We start from the raw sequence: 26,588 nt of genomic DNA on the forward strand, positions 1-26,588 counted from the left end.
TCCAAGAGTGCTGCTGGTTCTCCGGCATCCGTGCTGACTTTTCTCTCAGACCTGTTTGACTGCACCTAAACCGCAGTACTTTTGTGCAAATAGGCAGTCCTCATAAACTGTTAAATGTATACATTTACTACCTAAAACATTTCTCCAGACCCCGTACAAATGGTACAACAATTACACTTTTCTTTACTGCTGGGATATGTGGATGAAATATGCCTTTAGTGTTGGGAAAAAAAAATGTAAACAAGGCTTCAAATGTGTACATGAGCATCAGGAAATAACAAGGTTAATATGACATGAAAATGTGTGGACTGAGGAAATAATTAGTTTGAGTTTGCTACACGAGCACCCGGATGCTGCTGAATTTTGCGTATCGAGATGTGATGAATGAAGCAGGTAACAGAATTACAAGGAGCAATCCACTGCACCGTTGTCTTAATAGCAGTCTGTGTAAAATGTAAACTGTAACACTGCAATCCAACATTACAGGAAGGCAACGCCAATACTGTTTAGCACAGAATAATCTTTGATCTGTTTCTGTCACGTATCATTTTCAGTGAACACTGTTTTTTTTTTTTAAAACACATTTTTGTAAGAAAAAAGTCCTTTCTCTACGTTCCTCACCTCTCGTTTCCCATCATGACACTGCTTGTCAAAGTCTACGGTCGCCTACTTCACAATTTCTGCGCTCTACTTCTACACACTTTTCCATTATTTTTTATTCCACCAAGCTCTTAGGACAAGTCAACCACTTATCCTTTATGAAAAAAAAGGGAAATACATATCAAAAAATGCAGTGAATAAAGAATGGATAAATAAGGTTCAATAAAACATGAACATTGGTCCATATTCTCATATTGCCTTGTAGAGCTGCTCCACCAAAAGGAAGTTTCCATGTTGAGCCCGGATCATCACTGAAGGGTGAACAATGCGCTGTCGCCCTTTCTCGCTCCTTGAGCCCTGTAACATGTGCTCAGATGAGAGAATGTTAAAAAATAAATAAACAAAAGTCTTTCACCTCGTTCTGCCTTTTCCCTCTTCCTCATGATCCCCGTTTTTTTTGTTGCCTCTTTAGTCTTTCTCTGCCATCTTTTTTTGCCTCTGTCTACCCTTTGATCAATCTCTCCTCCAGGTTTTGGAAAGATGGATTCAGGGGAGATAAAAGTTCGCTCCATTTTTTTATTTTTATTTTTTTTTTGTTTTTCCCTCCACAGTTTTCCCCTAGTCACCCCCAGCCTTAGATGAGAGAGTGTGGGGAAGCTGACATCTCCTCCTCCTCCTCCTCCTCCTCCGTGTATAAAGGGAGGAGCTGGATGAGGATTTTCTTCTCCTCGCATTCCTCCTCTTCCTCCTCTGCACACCTCCTCCTCCTTCCCCCCTCCGCCTCCTCTCTAGAAGGGCGAGCTGGGGGAGCAGACGATGCTGGCCGAGCTGATGGAGATGTCATCAGAGTCAGATGGGAGGCTGGGGTTCGGGGAAGGGTCAGAGCAAGTGTCAGGGGTCAGAGAGGGAGGGGCCATGGGCAGGCCAGGGAGGCAACTGGGAGGCTCCGCCCGTAGAGTTTTAGTTGTCGATGTTGTTACTGTTGTCACCGTCGGCATCATCTGCAAAGGCAGCGGCTTCACATCCGGGTGGCGTCCTCGTCTGAAAACCTGCCCCTCCTTATCAAGAGGGGTGGCCTGAGTGAGGGAGGAACAGGAGAACACTGTGATTAGATCCTCTGCTGCAGCGATCCAGCAGCACAGTGCATGATCCAGTATGGAGGACCAGGAGAGCCTTGCATGGATCCATTCAGTTATTATCTGATATTTAATCAGACAGTTAGGAGAGGGATTTAAAAACGCAAAAAGAGTAAATTAATAAAGGGGTTTATTAGGTTTCTAATTCTCTTCTGTTGTTACTGCATTCACATTTCCGTTTCCATTGTCATTTTCATGGCAATGGGGGGTGTTTTTTATTTGTTTGTTTGTTTGTTTGGTTGATTGGTCAAAAGAAGAAATAGGCTGAAAGATTGTGTCTCTGTCCAAATTAAAGCCCCTTATTTAAGTATTAATCATCTATTTAATTTATATCAATTGCTTCATTTTGTTATTTATAATCTCTCTATAATGCTCGACTAATGCATGAAATTGTTGCATGCATTCATCTGTTATTAATTCTTTCAAGTCAATTATTAATTCCTCTTACCAAAGTCCAGTTACTGTAAATATCAACTGATCAATTTCTTTATAACGCGAAACCTTTATAACCATGCGTCTCTATAGGTCCTCCATAAATCAGTGGATAAAGTCAAACATCAGGGGGCAGTAGGAGCTGAGCAGCAAGTCCTGGTGTTAGTAGAGGCAGCCAGGTGGGGAACATCACATCAAGCAAAACAAAATAAAATCAGTGAAATTCATTGTGACAAGCAAAGGAACAGGGAACAGCGTTATTTCTTTGGAAAGGCAGCATTCACAAAGATATAGCGTAAACAAAAAGTGAGTGTTACTCAGTGAAAACCTCAGCAACATCAGTTTGTTTACTTTGTTTTATAGCACATGTGCAACGGAGACATTTAGGAGAAACATTCACAATGTTATTCACAGAAATCCAGGAGACACTGATATGCAGCGACACAACACAGACGGCGAGGCTTGAGCAATAGACAGACGACAGCGATGTAGGTACTGTATGAAATCTGCTTTGCGGCGAGCAAAGGGATGAAAGGAGAAAAGCGAAAGGCCGGGCACAAAGATCACAAGGCAGGGACAACAACATGAAGCTGTCAAAGCAGCACAGCAGCAGCCAGTCAGCAGGGCAGCACGCAGGGAGGGGGAGGGGGGGGCATCAATTTCAGAGACACTATTTTGGTTTGTTTTGATTTCTCGCTGGTTTGTGACCGTCTACCCAGTTGTGTCTCTATGGAAACCCGGCGTACCTTATCCAATACATGGCCGGGTGCTGGTAGAAATCCAACGACCCAGATCTCTGCATAGAAAAGCTGTCATCCAACTGAACACAAAGAGAAACCAGCACAATCAATCTAAACACCAGTTCAACAGAAATACCAAAAACACCAATACTTCACTCAGAGAGTTGTATCCGTCTTAAGAAGCAGAGGAAATGCACTGAAAACCAACTTGCAGAAAACTACACACCTCTGTAGAAACCATTTCAGCCTAGTGTAACAGCTTTAGATGAACCAAACAATCTGTAGGACAAGTTGGCTTATGGGTACAGTAGTTTCCAGTGGTAGTGACTTACAGAAATGACTGATACTCCTGCAGTGGTGTCGTTGACCTTCGGACTGGTGTTGAAGTGCTTCTTTATCTTCCCTGCTACTGACAACTGATGATCGTTCTCACATAGACCCTCGTCCTGTGTCGAGCAAGTGAGGAGGGGAAAAAGATTCAGCGTTTGTGGGAAAAATATTGCAACTGAGTAGATGTGAGGGTGTGCTCAATTTACACAAAACTTACAGTGACCCAAGGGTGCTCTAGCACCTGGAGGGCAGAGTATCTCTGATCCACCTCCACCTCCAGCATAGATCGAATCAGCTCCTGCAGCAGCAAGCAAACAATAGTGAGTTTTTACTCCCTCTATATAAAGTGACTTTCCTCCACTAGTGGCTCCATTCACGACACACACAAACAGATGATGTCCACAGAGGACGCAGATATTCACCTTGGCCGTCTCTGACACATTGTCCCAGTACGGTAGAGGAAATTCTAGTTGTCCCATTAGTATTTGATCAAAAAGCACTTCTTGATCGTCACTGCTCCTGCAAGCAAAGACACCACTCTGATTGACAGTGTTCACAGGGGTAAAGATGCAGTATTATTACCAACCTTTAGGGGGGGCTCATACACAAATCCCTGGGTGCCATATTATTTCAAGAATGACTTTAAAAGCAGCTAAAGTGAGAGTAGAATTTCACTTAGTGGACTCTTACCCTCGAAAGGGGGGGAAACCACACAGTAAGATATAGGTGATGACTCCAGCTGCCCAGATGTCCACCTTAAGGCCATACCTGCACAAAGACAGAGAAATGGATGAGATTTTTTAGCAATAATACAAAAGGTCATTGGGCATAAAAATGAATCATCACAATAAAGGAGTAGCTGGTGTCTATACAATCTGCAAACTCTGCAGCATGACGCTCTTACCCTGTTTCTGCGATGATTTCAGGTGCTACATATGTCGGGGTCCCGCAGACAGTGTAGAGAGGACCGTCCACCACGGTCGCCAAACCAAAGTCTCCCAGTTTGAGGCTTTTGCTGCCGTCTGCATGCTCATACACCTGAGCACATGGAAAATACACATGACAGATGCTGTTAAATGCGGGACCTTTGACGGCTGCAATGAGATGAGTATGATCCGGGCTGTGAGACCACCAACTCCTCTCTCTGCAGCTGCATAAACAGTACTTGTAAAACTTCATTCAAAGCTCTTCATTTTCAGTTTCTCCAGGCTGAATTTGTGGGGGGGGGTTGTTACTGTGTGAATGCTAATGTTTCTCTGTGTCTCCTGGATGTTCACTATATTAACGTGACACAGTGATAATATGTCAGTGTTTACAGCTTGTGCAAAAAAAAAAATCTACTAATATAGGTTTAAAAATTGACCATGAAGTTCAATAAACTGTAAACAACACAGTTTACAGAAGTAATACTTATTGTAAGACTTTCAATGACTGTGCCAGGTGTTCTAGTTATTTTGTCCACTTGTTATATGCTTCATGCTAAATCAGGACCTTTAACAATAAAGCCTCAACACTTCTTATTTCATTGGACCAGCTGGAATGCAGGGAAGGGGAGGCAGAGTAGCGGAAACACAAGAAAAGAAGCTGGGGCACCATCTCAGGTCAGTTAGGGGTGAATGTGGCAACAGAGGCCACTGAATTAGCTTTGGAGTGAAACGTCTCTAAAGCTACTGCAGGTGAGAAAGTCTCACAATCATTTTTTTTTTTAAGGTGTGAAGAAAAGCAGTTGGAGGATGAGAAGACAATGAGGAGGTCGAACAGAAGGGAGAAGGAGGGAGGGAACGCACAAATGCGGGAGGCTGGAGAAGGAGTGTGCTGGAGGTGTGAGGGCAGCAGGGATGAGTCATCTTTTTGCTCTGCTAATCAGAGTCCAGAGTGAGTGATATTACTTCACTGCTCATTCAGAAAGAAGATTACACTGCAGCAAGTTATATGACCCGCATGTACAGTGCAGACGCGTGCAGACCCACTCACCAGCAGGTTCTCTGGTTTGATGTCTCTGTGCACAATGTTGAGGCTGTGGAGGTATTTGATGGCGTTGGCCAGATTGTAGAGCATGCCACTGGCGTCTCTCTCTGTGTATCTGTTGGCAGAGGTGATGGCATCGAACAGATCTCCCCCCTGTGGACAAAATCATGATGGACGGATGGGCTGTCAGTAACAGGAACAATGTCACAATTGTGAGTTTCTCTGGCGCTGTCACACTGAGAACTTCCAACTGTTCACAGCTGCTTTTCTGCTGAAAAAAGAGTTTTCGGCTTAAAAGTTAGAAGACTTAGTTTTCGTCTGCTCAGCAGCTGGAAGGGTAAACCGGGTATCCTCATTCCTCACCTTAGTTGAAACATCTCCTCCCCTTGTCTTTAATATTTCACTTTCATTTGAATATTTTTCCCTTTAATTCAACCTTTCCTCCTTTCTCCCAGGCTTTTTCTTTTGTCTCAGTTTCATATTTTTCATTCTGTCTGATTCTTGCCCTCCTCTTGCCTCTCCCTCTCTCTCTCTCTCCGATCCTCTCGGTGTCTCTTTCCCTGAGTGGACTAACTGGAACAGAGGCTTAAAATAGGGATGAATATTTTCTCTCCCTGCACAGTCTCACAGACACACTGTCAAGCGTCCGACCTGCACAGCAACAGTTATTTAAATGTGAGACCTGACAAATCCCACCGGCTCAGCCACTAAGCAATGCATTTGCAGTTCTCTGCCTCCTCTCATGTGGCCAAAAGTATGCGGACACTCAGATATTACACCTAAATGTTGATTGTTGAACATCTGTCATCATTTCAAAAGCATGGTTATTAATGTTGGGTTCATACTTAGATTAAGGGGGGAAAAAAATATTTTAAAAGAAGGAAGAGAGGCGGGAACGGACGATCCGGAATTAAGGTTCATTTTCAGTTTTTTTCCCGACGGAGTGTTAAATCGGCGCACCGCTGTGTTCATGGGGAAAACAAATCACAGAAAGGTAAAACACCTGTGTGGGCTATTAGCATCTTGGCAGAGAAAGACGTCAACGTTCAGCTCGACTTAAAGACGCCACTGGTATGGATTAAATGAACATTATCAACCATTTAGTTTAGGTGTAGACGTGTTACATAATTTTGATAAATATTAAATGATTGATGTGTTATGTTGAGCAGCATGAATGGCATTGTTTGATATGATTGATTTATGACGACGCTGAAGTTAGCTTCCGATTCACCGCCTCAGTTTCTCAAACCAGACCGTGTTTTAAAGAGTCTGTAGACTCTCTGGAATAATATAGACCACATTTCTGACTGGAGTGGTTTTACATCTGGACTTGGTCTAATGTGGTCTAGATGTAGAACAAAAACAATGAAATGTCCTTTTTTTTTTTTTTTTACATTTTCACAAATAGAATAAAGATTTCACTAATTAGAAACTGTGTTTTAACCAGTCTTTAGCATCTCTGGAATAGCCTACTGTTTTAATGTTACTCTTACCTGATTATGACTCATGAGTTATGGGGAGGAAACAATTATTTCAGATTATTTAAGCATAACGCTGCAAACAAAAAACGTGAGTGTATGGTTTATTGTTAATGAAATCTAAACTTAGTGAATGTACTGTAAAAAAAAAAAAAAAAAAAATTTGTTAAGAGGTGAATATCAAATTTAAAGAGTGGATGTATTTTATTTTGAGAATAATGTATTTTGTGTACAATTTTTTCTTTAAAGGTATCAAAACAAACTGGACTGAGAATAAAAGGAAGACAAGTAAGGTGCGTTATCCTGTGCATCCTCTAAAGGTAAGCCATTTTCAAGTTTGTTTAGTGAGCCAATCCGAAGTGATGCTCAGAGCCTGTCTTCTGATTGGCTGACTGTTTTCTCAGTGATCAAATGAAAATATAGCAGATTTCAGGTAAACACGGTTGGCGGGGACTTGGGGCATGGCTGAGGGCAGTGACTGCTTTGATGTGACATCACAAAGTTACAGAAGTCCTGACAGCTCGTTTTAAGGCTCAGTTTCTGAATACAGGCTGTGTGCATTTCTCTGTGGACTGAGTGCTTTGATACTTTCACAGTATTAATAAAGAACCTAGACCTCACATAGAAATATCACTTTACACAATATGGGACCTTTAAAATGTAAACATTTCTTTATGGGTGTTGTTTTTTGAAAGAGGAAAGAGCCTTCCCAAAACTGTTGCCTTAAAGTTGGACACACACTATTGTCTGAAATATCATTGTGTGTTGTAGCATTTAGTTTTGCCTTAGTTGAAATTGAGTGACAAAGCCAAAAATAGTACCAGGCAAAAGAAGACAAAACTATGTGGACAACATACTTTTAGCTATATTTTGCACTATCTCCTTCTTGCGCGATGCACCCATCTCTCTCTCTCTCTCGCTCTCTCTCTCAGTCCTAGTCATTCTTGCAGTGACTCTTTCCACCTCATTCATGCAGAGCCTCCTCTCGATCCTCCTACTTTGGACACGCTCACACGTACACACATTTCTCCCACAGATTGCCTCTCATCTATATTCTGTAGTACTCCACACCACAACACGAACAGATGGATCACATTCCTGGCTCCTGAATTATGCACAAATATTTCTTGACTCAGAGAGCAAGAGAGAATGAAGAATGTGAACACATGAGCGCTCCGGGCCATAGACGGATTCTCTCGGATATCACAGTGTGTGACTGGTTGGAATTCATCGTTAGCTTCAACCGGCTGAAATGTTGCTGCTCTGTCTCTGTCGCGGATTCTGCCTCAATGCTCCTGTCTGTTGCTCTCAAACTGGAGATAATGATCACTGTCATATATATACAGAATAGTAGTAACCATTATCTGAGTTGGGCAAAACATCTCAGCCTGCCACTAACCAGAGCAGATGACTCACGACCAGATAAAAATAAAGAGTAAACAAACAACGACCACACACCTTGACTAGCTCCATGACCAGGTAGAGTTCATTGTAAGTGTCCACCTCCTCTATGAGCAGGACGATATTTGGATGTTTGACCCTACGGAGGATGGCCACCTCGTTCTGGATCATGTGCTCCTGGAACAGAAAATGAAAATGAATTTTACAGCCAAGAAAAACAAAATTAAAAGAATACCGTCTTAAAGAGCAACTTAATGAAGGTGAAGAGCAGTGTCTTTTTTTGCCCTCTCAGGTTGAAAGTTTCAAATCTGTCCAACCTCCGTCGGTGTAATGGGTGTGTCAGAAGTGTGTTGCATCTGTAACCACACCCAAATGTGATGTCACAGTGTACACACACACCCTGTAGTACACTTCTACATCACTGCAGGGGTGCTAAGTTACACTGCTGGAGGTTAAATATTCTCTTATGTCTTGATCCAGTAAAACTGGATTCAATTATTTAAGATATTGATCGGACTGAGCTTTAATGTTTTTCTTAGGTCTTAGTTTTTCTTTGCTGTTTGCTAGTTTTATTGACAGCATCTTTGTGTTCATATACTTCAGCAGTTTTTAACACAACTAATTTATGTGCACTTACTTACTTTTTACATGAGTAACATTTAGGTAAAGCAACTTGTGTGTTGTATCCCTGTACAGCACCCTCTTGCTTTAGGAGTCATAGTTTGTAGAGGTTCATTTACCTTGCCTCTGCATTTGCCCTTGTTGATGATCTTCAGCGCGTACTCCCGTCCTGTGGAGTGCTCCACACATTCTCGGACCACTGCAAAGTTGCCATCGCCCAACATGCGTCCCACCTTGTAGCGGTCCGATATGTAGGACGGCACAGCTGGAACCTCGTCGACTAGAACCTCAGCTGCAAGGAGGGAGCACGAGGTTTAGAGCAGCCGAAGGATCATTTACACTTGTTCAGCTCAGTGTTTCCAGACTGTTGAGACTTCATAGTATACACACAGGTAAGTACAGAGGACATTAAGCGTCTAGTTAATGGCTATAGCATAGGTTGTGGTAACTGTAATGGCTAATAGTTAGTGGATGCCTATGGGACAACACAGTAAAGTGGCTTTTAACAATGTTTTATGTTCATTTTGTATCATGCTATACAAATAAAGTTTATTATTATATTATTACAGTAGTTAGCACTGTGGCCTCACAGCAAGATGGAATAAGTGGCATAGCTGATGGATGGATGGATGGATGGATAGGTAGTTGATGTGTAATTGAATCTAAATGTGGGATTAATAATATTACAAATAGGTAAAGCTGTTGTAAAGGAACTTGTATAAGGGAATGATGAAAAACATAAAGATAGCAGAAGTTGTTAAAAAATATAGTTTATTAAAAGTAAATGTAAACTTATTGGCACAATCGGCTATAAATCATTTAGTTTCAAAGCCAGTGAGCTCTTGTTACACCCCACAGTTGACATTATGTCACACTGAGGCCCTGCAGAGTGCTCTGCAAAGGGTAATCAAACTGGCAAATGGAAAAGTAAATGCGGAACCAATTGGTAAATCAGAATGCGAATATATGCAATGAATGATGAGTTAAATATTAATTCATGCATCGATTTATAAGACTTGAGGAGGTCCCCTGGGTCCTCCAGTAGGTGAATAAAATAAAAAAGATAAAATGTCACCTGATTAACAACATTCTTGGTGTTTGTTTAGTTCAGTGGATTGAGTGACTGCTTTGTCTCTTGTCAACAACACATCTGACAAGACTGACCAGCATTGCATTGTTTGTAGTGTTAGAGATTCATGGAGTGAATCGGAGGGGTGAAGAAAGACACCAGAGAAGGGGAGAGGTGTGAGACGACGGCGTGCTGAGAACAGGATGTACAAATTAGAAGAACACAGAAATGCAATGAGAGAGAGAGAGAGAGAGCGAGCCGCCTCAAAGGTCATGAACACGATTCAGACATGCATGATATTTGCAAGTACATCGCCTTTGCCCGCTGATGGACCGATGGGATGTTTTTGTCATATAACGCTCCCTCACCTTCAGTTATGAGTCCATCCCCGTCCTCCACTGAGCTGGAAACTTTAGCGGAAGACAGAGAGGTGGAAGAACCCTGCGACCCCTGCAGAGAGGGACAGGAGGAGACAGAGCAGGACGTCAAGAGGAAGGTAATTATTTAAATTTTTGTTTCCCAAAATAGTTTGTAATCCACCTACACTCAACAAAATACAATTAAACAGTCCCTTCTGCTACAGTCCCAGCTGAAACAAATACTTACATCCAAAATTAGAATAAAGGGACATTGTGCAGCTCATCCTGAGAACATCCTCATGTCTGTCTTTGTGTTTGCATGTCCGTCTGTTGTATTGTGCTGCCTGTGGTGTGTGTACACTGTTCCCATGAAAACAGCTAAAACAGATTTACTTAAGCTACTCAGCTGAATATAAACCGGTTTCTTATCCAGCAAACCACCTCTAGTGTGTGTGTGTGTGTTGCAGACAGAGTGCATCTCAATCAGCTCCTCTCCATTCACAGAACTTGAAGTAATTCTCGTCTAATTGCACCTTCCTTTCACTCCTCACTACTATCTTTAATAAAACATAAAAATGCAGGTTTGGGTGACACTAATAAAGGCGGATGAATACTACCTTTCATCTGGTCGGTAAGTAGGAGGTCATTAGGAGGAAAGAGAGCGGCTGAGATGCGGCGTCTGCATCTATCTAAAGACAAAAACTCATTACGCCCTCCACCTCGTAACCCTCTGTCTGGTTGTCATGGAAGCAACAAGGATGGGGAGCAAAGATCTAGTCGGGACTGTAAATGAGAATCTACCCTTTTCTCCACTCCTTTCCTTTCCTCCGAAACCTGTTGATGGTTTCACATTCTTTTACTACATTTGGACAATTTGATGATGCTTCGTTTCTCTCTTTATTTGCGTAAGATTTTTCAGTCCCCCCCCCCCCAACCCCCCACCCCACCCCTCTGGCAAAATCCTCCTCTCCTGCCTCACAGTCTGCCCCGGAGACAAGGTAGTGAAGGACCTTTGGGGTTGCGAGGTTTCCAGTACTCCAATAAATCCCGCAGGTGCAACTGGCACATGTAGCCTGGCCGTCACAGGTTTTTCTAAAATAAAAGCACAGCCCCTTGGCAGATGTGAATTATTAACCAGTGCAGTTTGCTCTGTAAATGGTCTGCACTGTGTATGTGTGTGATGCATGAGCCGCTCTCTGTGTGCAACTTGAGAGAGCAAGTGCAGCAGCAGCTTATTAGCGACCAGCTCTAAACTAGCAGACGATACATTTTCCTTTCACCTCTCATCATTTAAGCACAGGTGGAGACCAGATATGTTTTTTTTTAAGGCTCTCGCATGATGACATAATCTCACACATCGATCAGTCCTGACTCCTTAGAGGAGATGCTGCTGATGAAACAGATGCTGGCTATTGTTATTAACCCACCAAGCTATGGTGTAATGTACTTTTTAGCAGTACATTATTACAGTATGGTTAAAGTTTACAAAACAAAACTTCTTAAACTTCTTCTCCTCTTCTTCTGATTTAACAAAGTTTTCAGCAACATATGAAAATATATCAACATCTATACAATGTGAAAATATTATCTGGGAACAAATCTGGGTCATAGAATGAAGGAAATTATGTGTGATTACAATTTGTGTGTGTTCCAGAAAATTAAAGTATTTTTCATGTTTGATTTCAGCTCTTCCACCCAGGCCTCATGTGAAGCTCTCTGTTCTCTGGTGTCCAGTGGGACTGCGGTGCAAGCCTGGAGAGTTGGCTGTCAGAGAGGAAAAGGCCACCCATCATGATGACTTAGATGTGAAAACTATTTACAGAGCTGAGCTGCCCTATATCTCTGCCCAAGTAGCTGTCAGCTCTTTTTTACTCATCTCTGCTGCTGTGACCTGAAAGCCACCCAGGTGAGTGGAGCTGTGAGTCAGGCTGAATTCGGTTTATGTAATGTTGTTTTTGATTGGGCAGCACATCCCGGAACAAGCAAACCGACTTAATTCCCATAAAGCCGATGACCCTCCTGTGCTCAGTCGCCAAAACATCCTTCTTGTGCACTTTTATGTTCCCATCCTGACTCATATATTTACTTCTCTTGTGCCCTTATCTCACATCCAGCCCCATCGTCTACTCGCTTTTCTCATTTTGAACTCCCTATCTCTCCCTTCCTGCCACCGAGGGAAACAAAATACTGTTGCTATGGAAACTGCTCACAGAGAGCAGAGAGAAGCAGCTTATGAGACTTTCAGTGTGGAGACAGAAGCCTATATATGGCCATTTCCTGTCTGCGGGCTGGGAGGTGGGTTCAACCTTCTATGAACATTGTGTCTCTTTTTCCTGTGTGAAAAACTATATGAGACAGATGGAGTGACGAGAAAGAAGGAGAAAGAGACAGACAGAACGGGAGACGGAGAGATGGTAAGAAAGATGTATGGAGTCTGGTGTGGTTGATATTGATCATTGGATTTGGCAGGAACTATGTTGTTATTGTTAGACCATCCCGCTTTCTCCCTGTTGCACAATACGAAACACACTATTTCTAGCTCCACATCTCTACACTTTTGCTCTGGCTATGACTCACACCGCTAAAAAACACAATTGACAAACCTTTTACATCATGGCTGGAGCCACTGCTCTTCAAACCCGCAAGGGCAGCACTCAGCGGCTGAATACTGATCAGCGCATAAATAGGAATTAAACAGGATGTTCATGATTGACCTTAAACATGGAGCATCATCTCCAGAAGCAGATGTGTGGCAGCAGAAATGATGATTTATGCTGCGCTTGAAAAGGAAGTCCGTCAACTGTGGAATTCAGCATTAAAAATGCACCACACATTTACATAAGCAACTTAAGAGTAATGCTAGCCTTGTCCTCAATGCCCCTGGTTGAATCTGATTACGACACACACATCCTAAAGCCTTCTTTCTGTCCGTCCCTTAAGCTGGGGGGAGCCAAACCTCTTCCTCCTCCAGCGGTATTTCTTGTCACTTTCACTGTCATGCAATATCCAGCAAAAGCAGGATTTATTAGTTGTTTGCTTCAGTGGGGAAAAATCTAATAAGATTTGATAGAAATGGGCTACTTTGTTTTGTCCCATGTCCCTACTCCATCTGTCTCTCATAAGAACACAAGGTACAGGAGGTAATATTTCTTGGCTCTTATTTTGGTGTCTAGACAGACAGGAAAAATAATCAATTTGACTCTCGTCTGAAGAGATCAACGCTGTTTGGGCGATTCGGTTTTTATGGTCTGCCAGTTGGACACGGGGAAGTTTTCTAATCACGGTCCTTATGGACTGCAATCCTGGGAAATCACAGGAACGTGATTAAATGCTTTAGGGAAAATTAAAAAGGGGAAGGAGACTTGAGCTGCTGCCTCATCCAAATACAAAAAAATAAAAAAAACAATCCAGGGCAGAAGCAGTGGGACAGGGCCAATGAAAGCGCCTCTGGGACTGTGTTTGTGTTGTAATCTCTGCTCTGCTCTGCTGAATACACAAGTTTAACAAAGGGGAACCAACAGATAAATGTGTACAAAAAGACATCATCATCATCATCATCATCATCATCACATCATCATCATCATCATCATCATCATCATCACCACCACAATCATCCACCATCTACTGTGAATGATCTGTGTGTTTGTTTTTGTATGTGATGAACAACTGTTAATGAACACAAATGAAGAGCATGAGAATAATAATAATAACAATAATAATAAATAAAAAAGCACAAAATGAAAATGAAATGACAATGAATTTAATGACATCAACAAATGGAAATTAATACATTAATGAAAGAAAAATACAAACAGAAACAAATGAGCCGTGAAGAGCTGGCAGCCTCACATCAGGAAATCATAACGTGTAGATGACGGACCGGATTATCAAATACACAAATATTTGCCACAGACAATTTTCATATTTACATGTCTTTCATTGTTATCAATATGTAAAGACATGTAAACATGAGCCGGGTTGGAATAATTTCTTTCTTCAATTTTAAGGAACAAAATGTTCAAGAAACACTGTTTAGACTTTAAAGTGACAGCCATTGTTGCACCATTTCCTCGTGTGCTGCAGCCAGTCTTTGTGGCAGTCACAGGAACAAACAAACAAAAAAGAATAAGGAACAAGCCATCTAATGACATCAACACAACATGAAATAGGAAATATAATACAGACAAATAACAAATACAACCCTTAGTAACAACACTCACATGGATGAGATGAGACGATAATTAACAAATTCATAATACACACACACACACACACACACACATTCTTCTTCAGTCTGCTCTCTTTCTTTCTTTCTCTCACACACACACTCACTCACTCACACACATAATGACTTAATTTAATTATGAATCACCCGACACGAAAATATGGACAGTAAGAATGAGAGATGGAGCATGCAATTCAATGGATTGTGCACACGAACAACTCAATGGTGAGAGGTGGATATAGGTGACACACTACGGTTAACAATTAGCACTTTCTTTCTCTCATACACTCACACCAACAGCCACCTGACTCTATCACAGTTGGTGTATTGGAATCATAGACCATCTGTTTGTCTTGCCTTCAGTCTGTCAGTCACTTCTCTCTGTATTGTCTTTTTCTCTTATAATTTTTTTTTTTTTTTTTTTTTGAATGATTTATTTCCCTGTCTGGTGTTTTTCACAGCTAATGGAGTAAACAGAGAGGGGAAGAGCTGCGACCTCGCCGGCCCATTCGATTAATCCGGTACGTGTTTTACACCAGGCATTGACAGAAAACAAAATGCATGTGTCTGTCGGTTTAATAATGAATATGAATATGGAAGGCTATGGTTCTCTTAGTGAGGAAAGCAGCCACAAGAAGTACAAAGGAGAGGGGTGTGGGGGGGGGGGGGGTGTGTGGATGACTTCATGAATGTAGACCATCTTTTCATGCTTCTGTTCATAATTCATAAAAATGGGTCATACTAGTGTGAACCAACTGTGTAAAACTGCACAAATGGCAATTTCATGTATTAATGTGTTTCTTTTCTGAAGCCTACATGGATGTATCAGTGATTCTCTGTACGCGTGAAGCTATGTATGTGTCAAAGCGAGGGGGGGGGGGAGCTATGCTATGTCTGTATATTCTGCTCGGGGAAATGGGTTATGATGGTCTGAAGCGTGCGAGCAGCCTACTTCAGGCAGCAAAGTGCCTCTAAGTGTTTAAATGCAGGGTCCGGAGAGGTGAGCTGTTTAAATGCAACATTCATAGTAGGTCACTGAGGCTTGTCGCTGCTTAGGAAATGGATTTGTGGAGGCTTTCTGTGCTTTATTGGCTGAAATATCAAAGAGGATTTTGGCTATTTTTGAGCCCCAGATGTTCTTTGAAGAACACAGATGTTAAAATTCACGCTTCCGTTTTAAGGAGAAGGGTCATTTCTGACTGATGGCTTGGTAAGATTAAGTTAAATTTTCCATTGTAAGCATAACAATAACAGGATTTGAGTTTGTGTACTCTGTGATTATTCATGCATGTTTACACAGAGGTAACGCAGAAGGAGAGAAAATGTGAAAATATAATGCCAGGAACTTCTCAAAGAAGCTTAGAATTAATCTACATGGGAAATGATGGAATATAATTTCTCCCTGTGAAGTTAATACTCTTTCATATGGGGAAGTGAGAGGAAGGGGAGGGGTGGGTTGGGGGTAAGTGAGAATGGATGGGAGCTGGAGTGAGAGAGAAATTAGAAACTGTCAGGGAGGGAAGGAACAGAGGGGGAGAGTCACTAACAGGGCGGATGGAAAAAGTAAGAAGTGCAGGAGAGAATTACATCGTAATGTGGCTGAAGAGTGTGAAGCTGCCGAGTGGAGACGAGAGATAATGGGCTGCGAGGCCTCCTCCCTCCCTTCCTTCCAGCCAAGCCATTGCAGGCTTAGTATGGCGTGTCAACGAGCACAAAGCCGGGAATAATCTCCGGTTCAGAAATACACACTCAACTTGTTGTTGTGTAAAACTCGTATTTAACTGCTGTACCGCTGAGGTCAGGGACTGCACTACAAAGATAATTTGTGAGGGCTAATGTTTGATGAGGAAAGTGGGTGGATGAGTGTGGAGAGGATGGGGCAAGAATTAGTTTTTCCTTTTTTCTCTTTACATCCATTCAGCGCTCCTTCACCTCTCAAACCCAGACTGTTCAGGATCGCACTCTGAACTAAGAGGGAAGAACAGAGCAGCAGAAACTGACTACTTAAAATATCTACATTAATCGCCCCACATTTATTCATTCAGCGGGAAGCAGAGAGTTTATAAACCTCCTTCCCTTCCAACACGGAAATCTATGGTGACCTGCTTCCATTATACTGATGACTCTGGAAGCTCCAGCGCACCTTGTCCTGTTCTCAGCAGCCATACAACCCAAATCTGATCTGCTCCTGTTGTCTCCGGCTGACCTTCACATCACATCCATACAACCCCATCACTGATGGATTCACAGGCCTGAGGGCCACACTCTCTCCACCATCCATTAATCCCTGGCAAATCAAATGTACAGTAGCACCAGACTGAAGCTGCTGAGCGCGATAAATGGATTCTGTATGCTATGCTGGTTTTAGTGTATAGTCACTTACACGCACACACACGCTCATTTGTGTGCATAAGTAATTCACAGCCACTGTTTTCTTTGTGTCCTATTAAAAAGCAGCCACATTCTTGACTTCCCTTCCCTAACAAACAATCGGGCTGCACCTGCACCCCTGCTGTTGGGTTTTCAGTCGGTATGCTGGAGAGGAGCACAAGACACATGCAGGTGGTGGAGCTCATATGGATGCATTCCGGGTTCACATGCTGCATACTGCCGTGTGTCTGTGTGCGGGCAGAGGTGAAGTGAGCGTGTGAGATGTTTGTTTATGATGGAGAAGGAACTAAATCAGCAACAGGCTTAGGAGCTCCTGCAAATTACAGAGTTACTGCTGCTGCTGCTGCATGTGAGGGGGAGAAAAAAAAAACTGGGGAAGTGATTAGGATTGAGGCCGACGTTAAAAGCTGCCCATCGTCGCCGTCAAGAACTGGATTAGTACATACTTTGATGTTGAACACACACACACAACAGCCTTTCCATGAACTCAGCCTCTCGACTATGGAATTCAAGGTTTTCCGGTTGAGTTGCATGCTCCTGCTCTGCACAGTGGAACTACAAGCTTCACAGAGAACATAGTGAGTTTGTATCTCAGATCCTTTCTCCTGTTATCTACAGAACAACAGATGTAAATTTAGATTTCTTTTTTTTTTTTTTTTTTTTTTTTTTTTTTTTCCAGGTTTTTTTTTTTTTTTTAAACCCAGGCCAATAACTGAATACCTGGGGGGAAATGGCTGAAATAATCAAATTTACTAGTATAAAATGTATTTCTAAATCTTTTACACAATAGGACATGTACAAAATGACACGACTTGATAAAAAAAAAATCAATCAGATCAGTATTGTCTGGGTCTTTTCTTATGCCAACATGCAGCAAAGCACTGCCTGGTAGCTAACAAAGGATGCAAACCAATTTTTGCAGAATAAAAACAGGCTCGAGGATCAGAGCAGGCCAATTGACAGTCTCATCTTTAGATCAGATATTGCACAAATTACTGACTTGACAGATCGGGTCATCTCTCTTAAAGTCAGTGAAAGCATCATTCATTGTTGGGCTACCAAAGGCAGGTGGAGTTCTCTGTGAGGAACAAAGAGCTATAGGTCAGCATGTAGGGGGGATGTGACAGAAAAATCTGCATGAAAAGGGGGAATTTTGCCCTTGAAATCTATTAACACTGGATGAAAGTTGTAACATTAGAGGATCCTAACATGAGCCTGCCATTCTCGGAATCCCCAGAGCAGCACTGCGTGAGGTCAGAGGTCAACGACCCGCCCCTTTCTGGGACAATAAAGATGTTGGGACGCTGTGGTTCCTTCGTGTTCTAGCAACTCTAAGATGTGGTCGGCCTATGCTCAGTCACAGCTTTGTCCTTTTCCTGAGAACATAGAAGGAATGTGTTATAGATTTAGTGTCACTAAATGCTAAGGGGTGACTGTGTGTGTGTGTGTGTGTGACTGTGTGTGACTGTGTGTGACTGTGTGTGACTGTGTGTGCCTGTGCATTCTTGTCTTACCCGGCGTTGGTTGAGGCTGCCCGGGCTGGTCGGGGAGGGGCTGGGAGATTTTCCCGAGTGAGGAGTGGACAGCTGACTGGCCGGCGTCCCGTTCACTGGAGGGAGAAAACGAGGGCGGGGAAATGGAGCAGGGTGGGAGACGGGTGGAGACCGAGAGAGAAATATTGAAATAGATGATCCTTTTCGATGTGAATACGCGTTTTCTAGAACAGTTATATTTCTGAGTGTCTAGCAGCAGCCCACACTCCCGCCCTCAGCATCCATCCATTCACATGAATGAGGCAGAGGAGGACAAGAGGGGGAGGAAGAGAGAAAGCAAACGAGCACTGAAGTCCACACTGCTTTTTTTTTTTTTTTTTTTTTTTTTTTTTTTATAAGTAAGCTCCAACTAAATAGAAACCCTGTTGCTCCAAATCTCCCTGTGAAACAAGCCAGTTATACTTGAGCCTCATGTGTGCATCTAATAATCACATCATGTTCTAGGCTTCGAGTGCATGGCTGGAAGTCAACATTACAACACCAGGCTGTCCTCATTTCCATCCCGTTTAATGTACTTGTGACCTCAGCGTGGTCTACTTCTCCAGCTGCAGCACAGCACAAAAAAACCCAGTGGCATCACCTCATTAAACAAGAACATTAGATTAATCAACGCTCCGCCCGAATCCTGTGTGTGGTCAAGCAAAAAACTAGATTGGGGGGAAAAAAAATCCTAACAGCATCATTAACCTGCACACATTCCAACATGAGCCCGCTTTTCGTTGGACTGAAAACATGGGTGATTGTCTCTTGGCAACAAGGCACAGTTTCAACTCAAGTCAACTCTATGAAGCAGCAGTGATTGGAGATACAAATGGTAAATGAAACCCAATCCTAACAGAGATGGAATCTAAAAATCTAGATAAAATAGATCCAGTGTAGATTTAAAAAAAAAAATGAAATAAAATTCCCCACATTTCCTGCCACTCCCCGGCCGTTTAAAAAAAATTGTAAGCTTTAATGTATTAGCCTATAATCAATTAAGTATTGCTGCTTGTAAACAATATTTAATTTGCAGTAACATTTTCCGATCCCGTTATTCGCGATGCAGCAGAGAAGTGAAACCTGTGGGGGAGATATAAGTGGTCCAACCTTGACTGTTTAATGTTTATTCCCCTGCGGAGATCAAAGAACTTTGTGAATTATTCAAGGCAAAGAAGATGAAGCCCACGGCGGACTAAAATAGCACCGGCTGCCACGGCATGGAGCGACTCGTATTTTACCACAAAAAAAAACGAAGAAAGAAAGAAGCTCAAGTGCTATTGTCTGAGCAATAAATTCCTGGACATCTTCATTGATGAAACTCAGCATCAGCGTTACGCACACAGACAGACACTCCTCCCGGTTACACAACGGGTAACGTTTAAAGACATCTCCCCTACTACAAAAATCACAACCTCACAAAGTCAATGATATTCAAAGTCACATCAACGGTGAAGCACAAACAACCAGTGTAACCTACTTTCCAGGAAAGGAACAAATATAGGCTAAAGTTTGAGCTGCCGGGAGGGAAAATGACAAACGCTGTTTCACACATAAGCCGAATAAAACGTCGCGTTGTTTTGAGGTTCCTACCTTCCACTTCCAGCATGACGAAAAACACAGTGATAATCCAAAGCGGGGTAAAGAGAAGAAGAAGAAGAAGAGGAAGAGGGAGGAGAGGAAGAACAGCACCTCTGAACGCGCTCCGCCCGAGTGTGATAGTAAACTGTGGTGAATGGGAGAGATGGAGCAGAGCTGTACTACACGGAGGGGCGGGGAGGATGCTTGCGCAAACTCTGACGCGCACCGGGGACAGAGAGAGGCAGAAAGAGAGAGCGAGAGACAGACAGACAGCAGGGTAGAAGCAAGAAAAATAAAATACATCTATAATTTGATATGTTCCATTCCAGGAAAACTGTGCAGAGATTTAAAACTTGAACTATAGGAGTGAAACTGGGAGAATTCGAGAGCGATTAGTGCTAAATCAGATGAATATACATAATGGAAGAAAAAAAAAAAAAAAAGCAATGCTGCAGCATGCTCTGCCTTCAGGGCTTTTTCTTATTCCTGCATTCAGAAGATGTGAGGTCATGTAGAGGTAGAATAAAGCCTGAAAACAAGGAGATGTTTAATAATCTGAAACATCAGAAGTTCATGTTTTGGAAGAGATGAATCAAGTCTGGAGCAGGGGTGCAGTGGTAGAGCCAGTCGGCCATTAGTCTTGATGTTGGTGGTTAGAGTCTAGTGCAGCAAGCCACACTTAAAGTTGCTTTGGACAAAAGCCATTGCCAAATGAATGGTTTTCTTTTTAGATTTGTCATGCATGGATATTCACAAGACCTCACAAGTGAGCTGTGCAGGCAGTGAATATGGAAAAGCACCTTGTGTTTCTGCCCGTTTCCAGCTGTGTGATGTGCTTGATGATACATAGGCTGCATATTAAATTTCACATGGCTTCATGGTGAGATAAGCAGCTAAAATTAGGCTGCTAGCGGTTACCTAACAGGATTTTTTTTTTTTTATGTTTACTTGGACTTAACATAGTAACACCTACGAGTCAGTCCAAGCATTTTCAATGCCAAAGTACAAAGTAGGAGACAACGAGCATCTACAGCCATGCTAGCAGCTCTCTCAGGCTGTATCAGGCACTAATGCCAAACACAAAATACATCTGAGGCTGATGGGATTGTCAGTAGTTCTGCAGTATCTGGTCATAAACCAAAGTACTGGATGCAAAGTTAAGGGACGAGCTCTTACAATTCATCCTGAGGGGAACATGAATGTTTGTTTCAAATTTCATGGTTATACAGCCAGTAGTTGTTGACATTTTACTCAAAACTACAAAAGCCAACTTCATGGTGGTGCTAGAGGAAAAGTCCTGTGATTGCCAAAGTGGCTAGTATTCATCCTCTGGGGACCATGAATGTCTGAACAAAGTTTCATAGCAATCCATCCAATAGTTAGTTAGTTGGACTAAAGTTGTGGATTTACTGACAGACCAGCATTGCCATCCCTATAGAGCCATGATGCTAGCGTGGCTAAAATACTAGCATGCTAAAACCATGCATAAACAGAACCGACACAATTCATGAATGTGGCAGCAACTGGTGGCGGGCAACACTTTCAACACATGAGCTGTGAACAAAAATAAAAGCTACAACTACAGCAAGCCATATGGGTCAAAGGAGTTTCTATTTAATATTGGCAGATTGACAAATGAAATCTGGCATCCTCTTGGGAATCTAAAAGCCTCTTTTTTTTTTTTTTTTTCCTTCTCCATCCTGGGAACGACAAAACAGCCTTAATGGATTAATGAGACTTAATGACTAGCTACTCACATCCTTCTGTGTACATCTCTTACCATGTGTTCCATGTCACACTTGTGTATTATCACACCTTTATTTTAAACACCACACCCTACCATACACATATTGTATCGTAAAAATGGAATGTGTAATAACACATATGGTTCTTAATATAAACATATGGTAACATGTGGAAGTTCCTGCATGTTTCATAAAGGCTGTCGAAAGGCATTCGTGGAATTTCAGCACATGAAATCCGTGAGTTTAGCAGCACTACGCCCCATGACACACGTTTTGGGACAACTGCTCCTATATAACAGGCAAAGCCCAGTCAAAGATCACACATTTTGAAAGTAGATAAGAGTGGAAACACAATGCTGTTTCATAAACACAAAGCTGCCTAGAGGCATGCCATTATCTTGTCTTTTGTCCAAATACCAATACTGCCTTGGACATGAATGTGTTTTTCCTCACACCCTCTGTTATCTGTTACCCTCCATGTGCTTATCTGGTTTCAGAGAGTACACGTGTACCCTTCATGAGTGGGTTTTACGGGGCAAGAAAAGTGGCGACGGCTGCAGACATCATGTGATCACAGTTCAGGAAGTGTCACAGCTGATTCTCCTGGAGATATGCGAGGATTTATTTGTGGGTCAGCCGCCCCGCTCACACTTCGACGTAAAGTCTCTCCCGTCACACGGAGTTGCTCATGACAGAAAGAGAAAGACGAGACCCCCGAAGTATCAGCGTGATGCTTGTTGACACCATCTGTAGTTCTCTGTTAATTTTAGCTGACATGAGGCATCAGAGGAGAGCAGAGAAACAGATGGCGAGACAGGGAGAAAAACTATGTATGAGTGCAAATTGTTTTCTCACATTATTTTGGGTGTGTGTGTGTGTGTGTGTGTGTGTGTGTATAGACACTGAGCCGGGGGTTGTGAGATCATCGCAGAATGAGGCTTCGAGTGATGACAGTGTATGGCTGACACGCAAGAACCTGCCCACACACACAAACACATACACACACACACATATGCATACACAAAACCGACAGAACACAGTGCCACATCAGACTCTCAACAATGTGAGTGTTGTTTCAACGAGGCCACATCTTTGTTGCCTTGAAATTGCGAAGTGACTGAAATTTTACTGAACAGCTGCAAGTTGAATCGGCTGTTGTGATCATTGACGGCCGTTCAGAAAAAAGTCAAGATGTAATTTGTATCTTCAGATTTCATCAGTTGAAATTCATAAACACAAGTTTAATGCTTTTGGTTCATATCACTAATATTATTTGATCACTGCGTCATGAAGACTTGTGATTCACTGACTATTGAGACCCACAGTATGATTCACCTGCCAAACATACAACACATAAGTCTCTATGCTTTGAGGTTTTCAATAAGAAGAACATTTTGTGCAGAGAAGCAGCCTGATAAGTTGTTTTTTATTATTATTACAGTGCTTCTGAATTGATTCAGCAGATTTCTCAGAAGGCTCGTGTTCTCGAAACAGACGAGACAAGACAATGTTTGTCGAGTCTGATGAAGCTATAACATTGACTAAAAAGTTTCACAATCCTTTTCATTCCATCATCTAAATGTTTTAAGTTTTATTCAAAATGTTTGCAAATGTTTGACTTTATTTGATATCATTTCCTCACAATTTTGTAAATGTATGTAATGCTTTAGGTGGAAAGTTTTTACACATTTGTCAGTGTCATACAGAAAATGGGCACAATAAAGTGATAAGTTTATAGTTTTATAAGCAAATATCTTTCATGTCTGTAAGATAATGCATATATTGAAAAATTTGGGAGTTTTTAGGGGAAATATTTCAATAATTTTACACATGGATCCAGTTAAAGATGGGTTTCTGTTTTCACTTTGACATTAACGCATCTTTTTTGTTGATCAGTCAAAAATTTCCTTTGATTCAATGTAAAACAAAAACATAAAAACTTGCATGTGAGGTGAATATCTTTTCTATCTGTTGTAATTCTATATTTATTTTCCCCAATATAACTCCTGATTGTCCTATTTGTGTTTTTGTGTGACTGTCTGTCTCACCAGTCTGTTTGTCTGTTACACACACACACACACACACGAGGAGCAGCCAGACACACAAAAGGACACCAGGTGGTGTTTGGCGGCACGTGTGTTGTGTTACATGCTCGCTCACTTTCACCATCTCTTTCACTATCTCAGGCGGCATCTACACTTCACATCTCCTCTGTGCGGCTCCTTCGGTCCAGATTATTAGATGTGATAAAGAATTTTTATTAACGCCTGTGTTGGCTGGAGGAAAAATGAATGTGGGACTTCGAGGCCATGTTCAGAACACCTGAAGACCTGCAGTAAGGTTTAAAACTACTGAAGTTCTTTGTCTTTATCTCTCCAAGTGTGGATGAGCAATAATAAAATCCTACAGGCGCTGGTTTCTAAATATCAAAAACTGGACAGAACTTTCTTATCTGGTGTCCACACCAGTTATTTCATTGGCAATATCTTATATCTAATTAATTGAATAATGAATCAACTTTCATCTAAATGCATTATTCTGCAGTCACTTGACTTAAAACCCAACATCAGATTTTTATATTTATAACTAACACTGATGTGATACTGATGGATATATTGATCTTTCTTTTTTGCTGACTGTCATTTCAGCCTTGATGTCAGGAATCTGTGCAGACTCCACAAGGTTTAACACCAGAGGACATCAGCAAAAATATCATGAGTGCTTGATAAACATCAGCAGTCCCACATGTTCCAGATGAGGCGGGGAACTGGGGAACAGCAGGTGACCAACCATCCTAGATTCACTTGTTGAATCTACACTTCAAGGTAAATATGTCAGTGACGTGAGAGTCACGTTTGTTTTTGTTATATTTTTAGGTCTTTACTTTGATGTAAGACTGCAATAAAAAGTTATTTCATTATTGGTTAATCTGTTAATTACCTTTTTATGATTAACTGACTAAATGTTTAAGCAGTAAACATTCGGAAAACAGTGAAAACACTACAAAATTTCCAAGATCCAAAGGCGACAAATTGCTTGTTTTGTCCATCAAACAGTCCAAACCCAACACATGATCATGAGCTAGTAGATCAGATTAAGAGATTACTCATTTCAGCAATAGTTGTTGTGATGATACTGTTCAGAAAACACTTTAAGTTGTCCAGTTAAAATGATGTTATGATGTTATCACATTGTTTCTCAAATATTAAACATTTATGTGATGACAAATTGCAAATAAATCATGAGTAAATGTAAGGCATGCTCTGTTTGTAACATCATACCACTGTAACACAGTGATCTATGACTTTTGTCAATTGCTACACTCGTCTGTATCAACAAAAATTTGTAATTTCCTTCCCACATAATGAGAGGAAGAGAGATTCTGCTCTATTTGACATCTATTTTATTTTAATGTTTGTTATCCGTAGTGAGACAGGACCTCAGTGAGGCCTTCTTGTGAACATGTTGAATAACAACAGAACAGGCACCTCAATAAGCCATGTGCTACAGCAGCCAGTATCAGCTGTTGTTGACTATCACCATAATCGTTGGACAAATTGTCCAGGAAGGGAAAGAGGGCACGGTGGCAGTAACAAAGCAGCAGAAACACAAACAACAGATCCATCAGTTATCTTTCATTTCCTCCTGTCGCTCCACCGACATCTCTCCTGGTACAAACGGATGATGTCTTAGGGAATGAATTCAGTGCAGTGCTAAACAGTCAACAACAACCTGGGAGCATTTGATGATATTAAGCGGCGGAAGCAGCGAGGGAAGGGGGAACGTTTCTGAGAAGTGAGAACGCCGCGATGGTCTGACTCAGGGTTCCAGCGAGGGCCGAGCGTCAGTCAGCTCTGCTGCTCCACTGCAGGGCCATTTCGCCGGAAGTCACCGCCATATATGGCTGTCACCGACTATTGTGTCTGTGGCAACATGCTCCTACTGTGCTATGTTTCCATGGCAACCAAGACGAGTCAGTCTCATTTTCCCCCTCTGTCTCAGTCTCTTGTTTTCTCTCTGTCTCTCTCTCACTCACTCACTCACTCACTCACTCACTCACACACTCACTCACACACTCACACACACACACACACACACACACACACACACAGTAGTATACACACCTTCCTCCCAGACTAGCTTCAGTGACGTGATCACATCAGCCTATGACTCACTCTCATAACCTTTTCCCCAAAGTTTTCAAGCCATCAGCATCCAGAACTTTCTCTTCTCACCCCAGCTGTTTCTCTGCACCTTGCTTTTTCTTTCACTTCGCAGCTCAGTACAAAACACATTAACAACTACTGGTTTTCACTCCGCAACATCACATTGCTGTTTTGAGGCATCACAAAAAAAAAGAAAAAAAAGAAAGTGTGTCAGTGGATGCTCGAGATGCTTCAACAGCAGGTGGAATGATTTCTTTCTGGGGAGTTTCTGTATGTTGCATCACCTGTCGCCGCGTCAACCCCAACCCAACACGTCCCCATTCGCTCTCAAATCACCAAAAATAATAACAGTGAGAATGAAAAGTCAAGTGCTCTGTTGCATAACTGGGCGTTTTACGCAGCCAAAGCTCAAGCTGTGCAATCAGAAAAAAGAACAACCTGATATTTTGTTAAAGCTCAAAACTCAAAAGCTCTCACCAGCTTCGAGCCAGCGTGAATGTTTGCCACACACAGAGCTGCATTCAGCTTTTATAATTATTGCTCTGTTGTGTTTCAGAGCTTTTTTTTTTTTTTTGCTTTGCTGTTGCATCTAAAAGGAGTTTTTTGGCTTTTTTCTGGCGTCATTATCAGTCGTAAACAACACAGTAGATACTGTAGCAAGCCCTCACCATTTCATTACATTTTATTAGTATGTCAGGTGAAGATCGGCTTGCAGGGAGCTGCAGGATTGAGTCACCAACCCCCCTTCTCTCTTCTTTCCCTCTCATCTTCACTCTCGCTCCCCTTCTTTTTTTTCACCTCTCTCATCCCTGTT

General features: G+C 42.0%; 1 protein-coding gene across 2 annotated transcripts in view; it reads right to left on the reverse strand.

The window, feature by feature from the left end:
• Window positions 1-1,227: 1,227 nt before the first annotated feature.
• dclk1 (doublecortin like kinase 1) overlaps window positions 1,228-26,588 on the reverse strand; it is a 47,775-nt gene continuing 22,414 nt past the window's right edge. Inside the window, exons 5-16 of one of the 2 annotated variants that reach the window (XM_022738756.1) lie at window positions 18,265-18,359; window positions 10,144-10,225; window positions 8,826-8,998; window positions 8,143-8,262; window positions 5,213-5,359; window positions 4,143-4,276; window positions 3,929-4,006; window positions 3,661-3,757; window positions 3,456-3,536; window positions 3,241-3,354; window positions 2,915-2,988; window positions 1,228-1,676 (exon numbers count right to left, since the gene is read on the reverse strand). In XM_022738756.1, the coding sequence (XP_022594477.1) occupies window positions 1,619-1,676; window positions 2,915-2,988; window positions 3,241-3,354; window positions 3,456-3,536; window positions 3,661-3,757; window positions 3,929-4,006; window positions 4,143-4,276; window positions 5,213-5,359; window positions 8,143-8,262; window positions 8,826-8,998; window positions 10,144-10,225; window positions 18,265-18,359 (1,253 nt within the window). In that variant the 3' untranslated portion in view covers window positions 1,228-1,618. Of the gene's footprint in view, window positions 1,677-2,914; window positions 2,989-3,240; window positions 3,355-3,455; window positions 3,537-3,660; window positions 3,758-3,928; window positions 4,007-4,142; window positions 4,277-5,212; window positions 5,360-8,142; window positions 8,263-8,825; window positions 8,999-10,143; window positions 10,226-17,457; window positions 18,127-18,264; window positions 18,360-19,875; window positions 19,996-26,588 lie in introns of those variants that run through there. The other variant, XR_002664945.1, reaches the window with a different exon arrangement.

Source organism: Seriola dumerili, unplaced genomic scaffold, assembly GCF_002260705.1.
Source record: "Seriola dumerili isolate Sdu_G_001 unplaced genomic scaffold, Sdu_1.0 BDQW01000040.1, whole genome shotgun sequence".
Classification (NCBI taxonomy): Eukaryota; Metazoa; Chordata; class Actinopteri; order Carangiformes; family Carangidae; genus Seriola; species Seriola dumerili.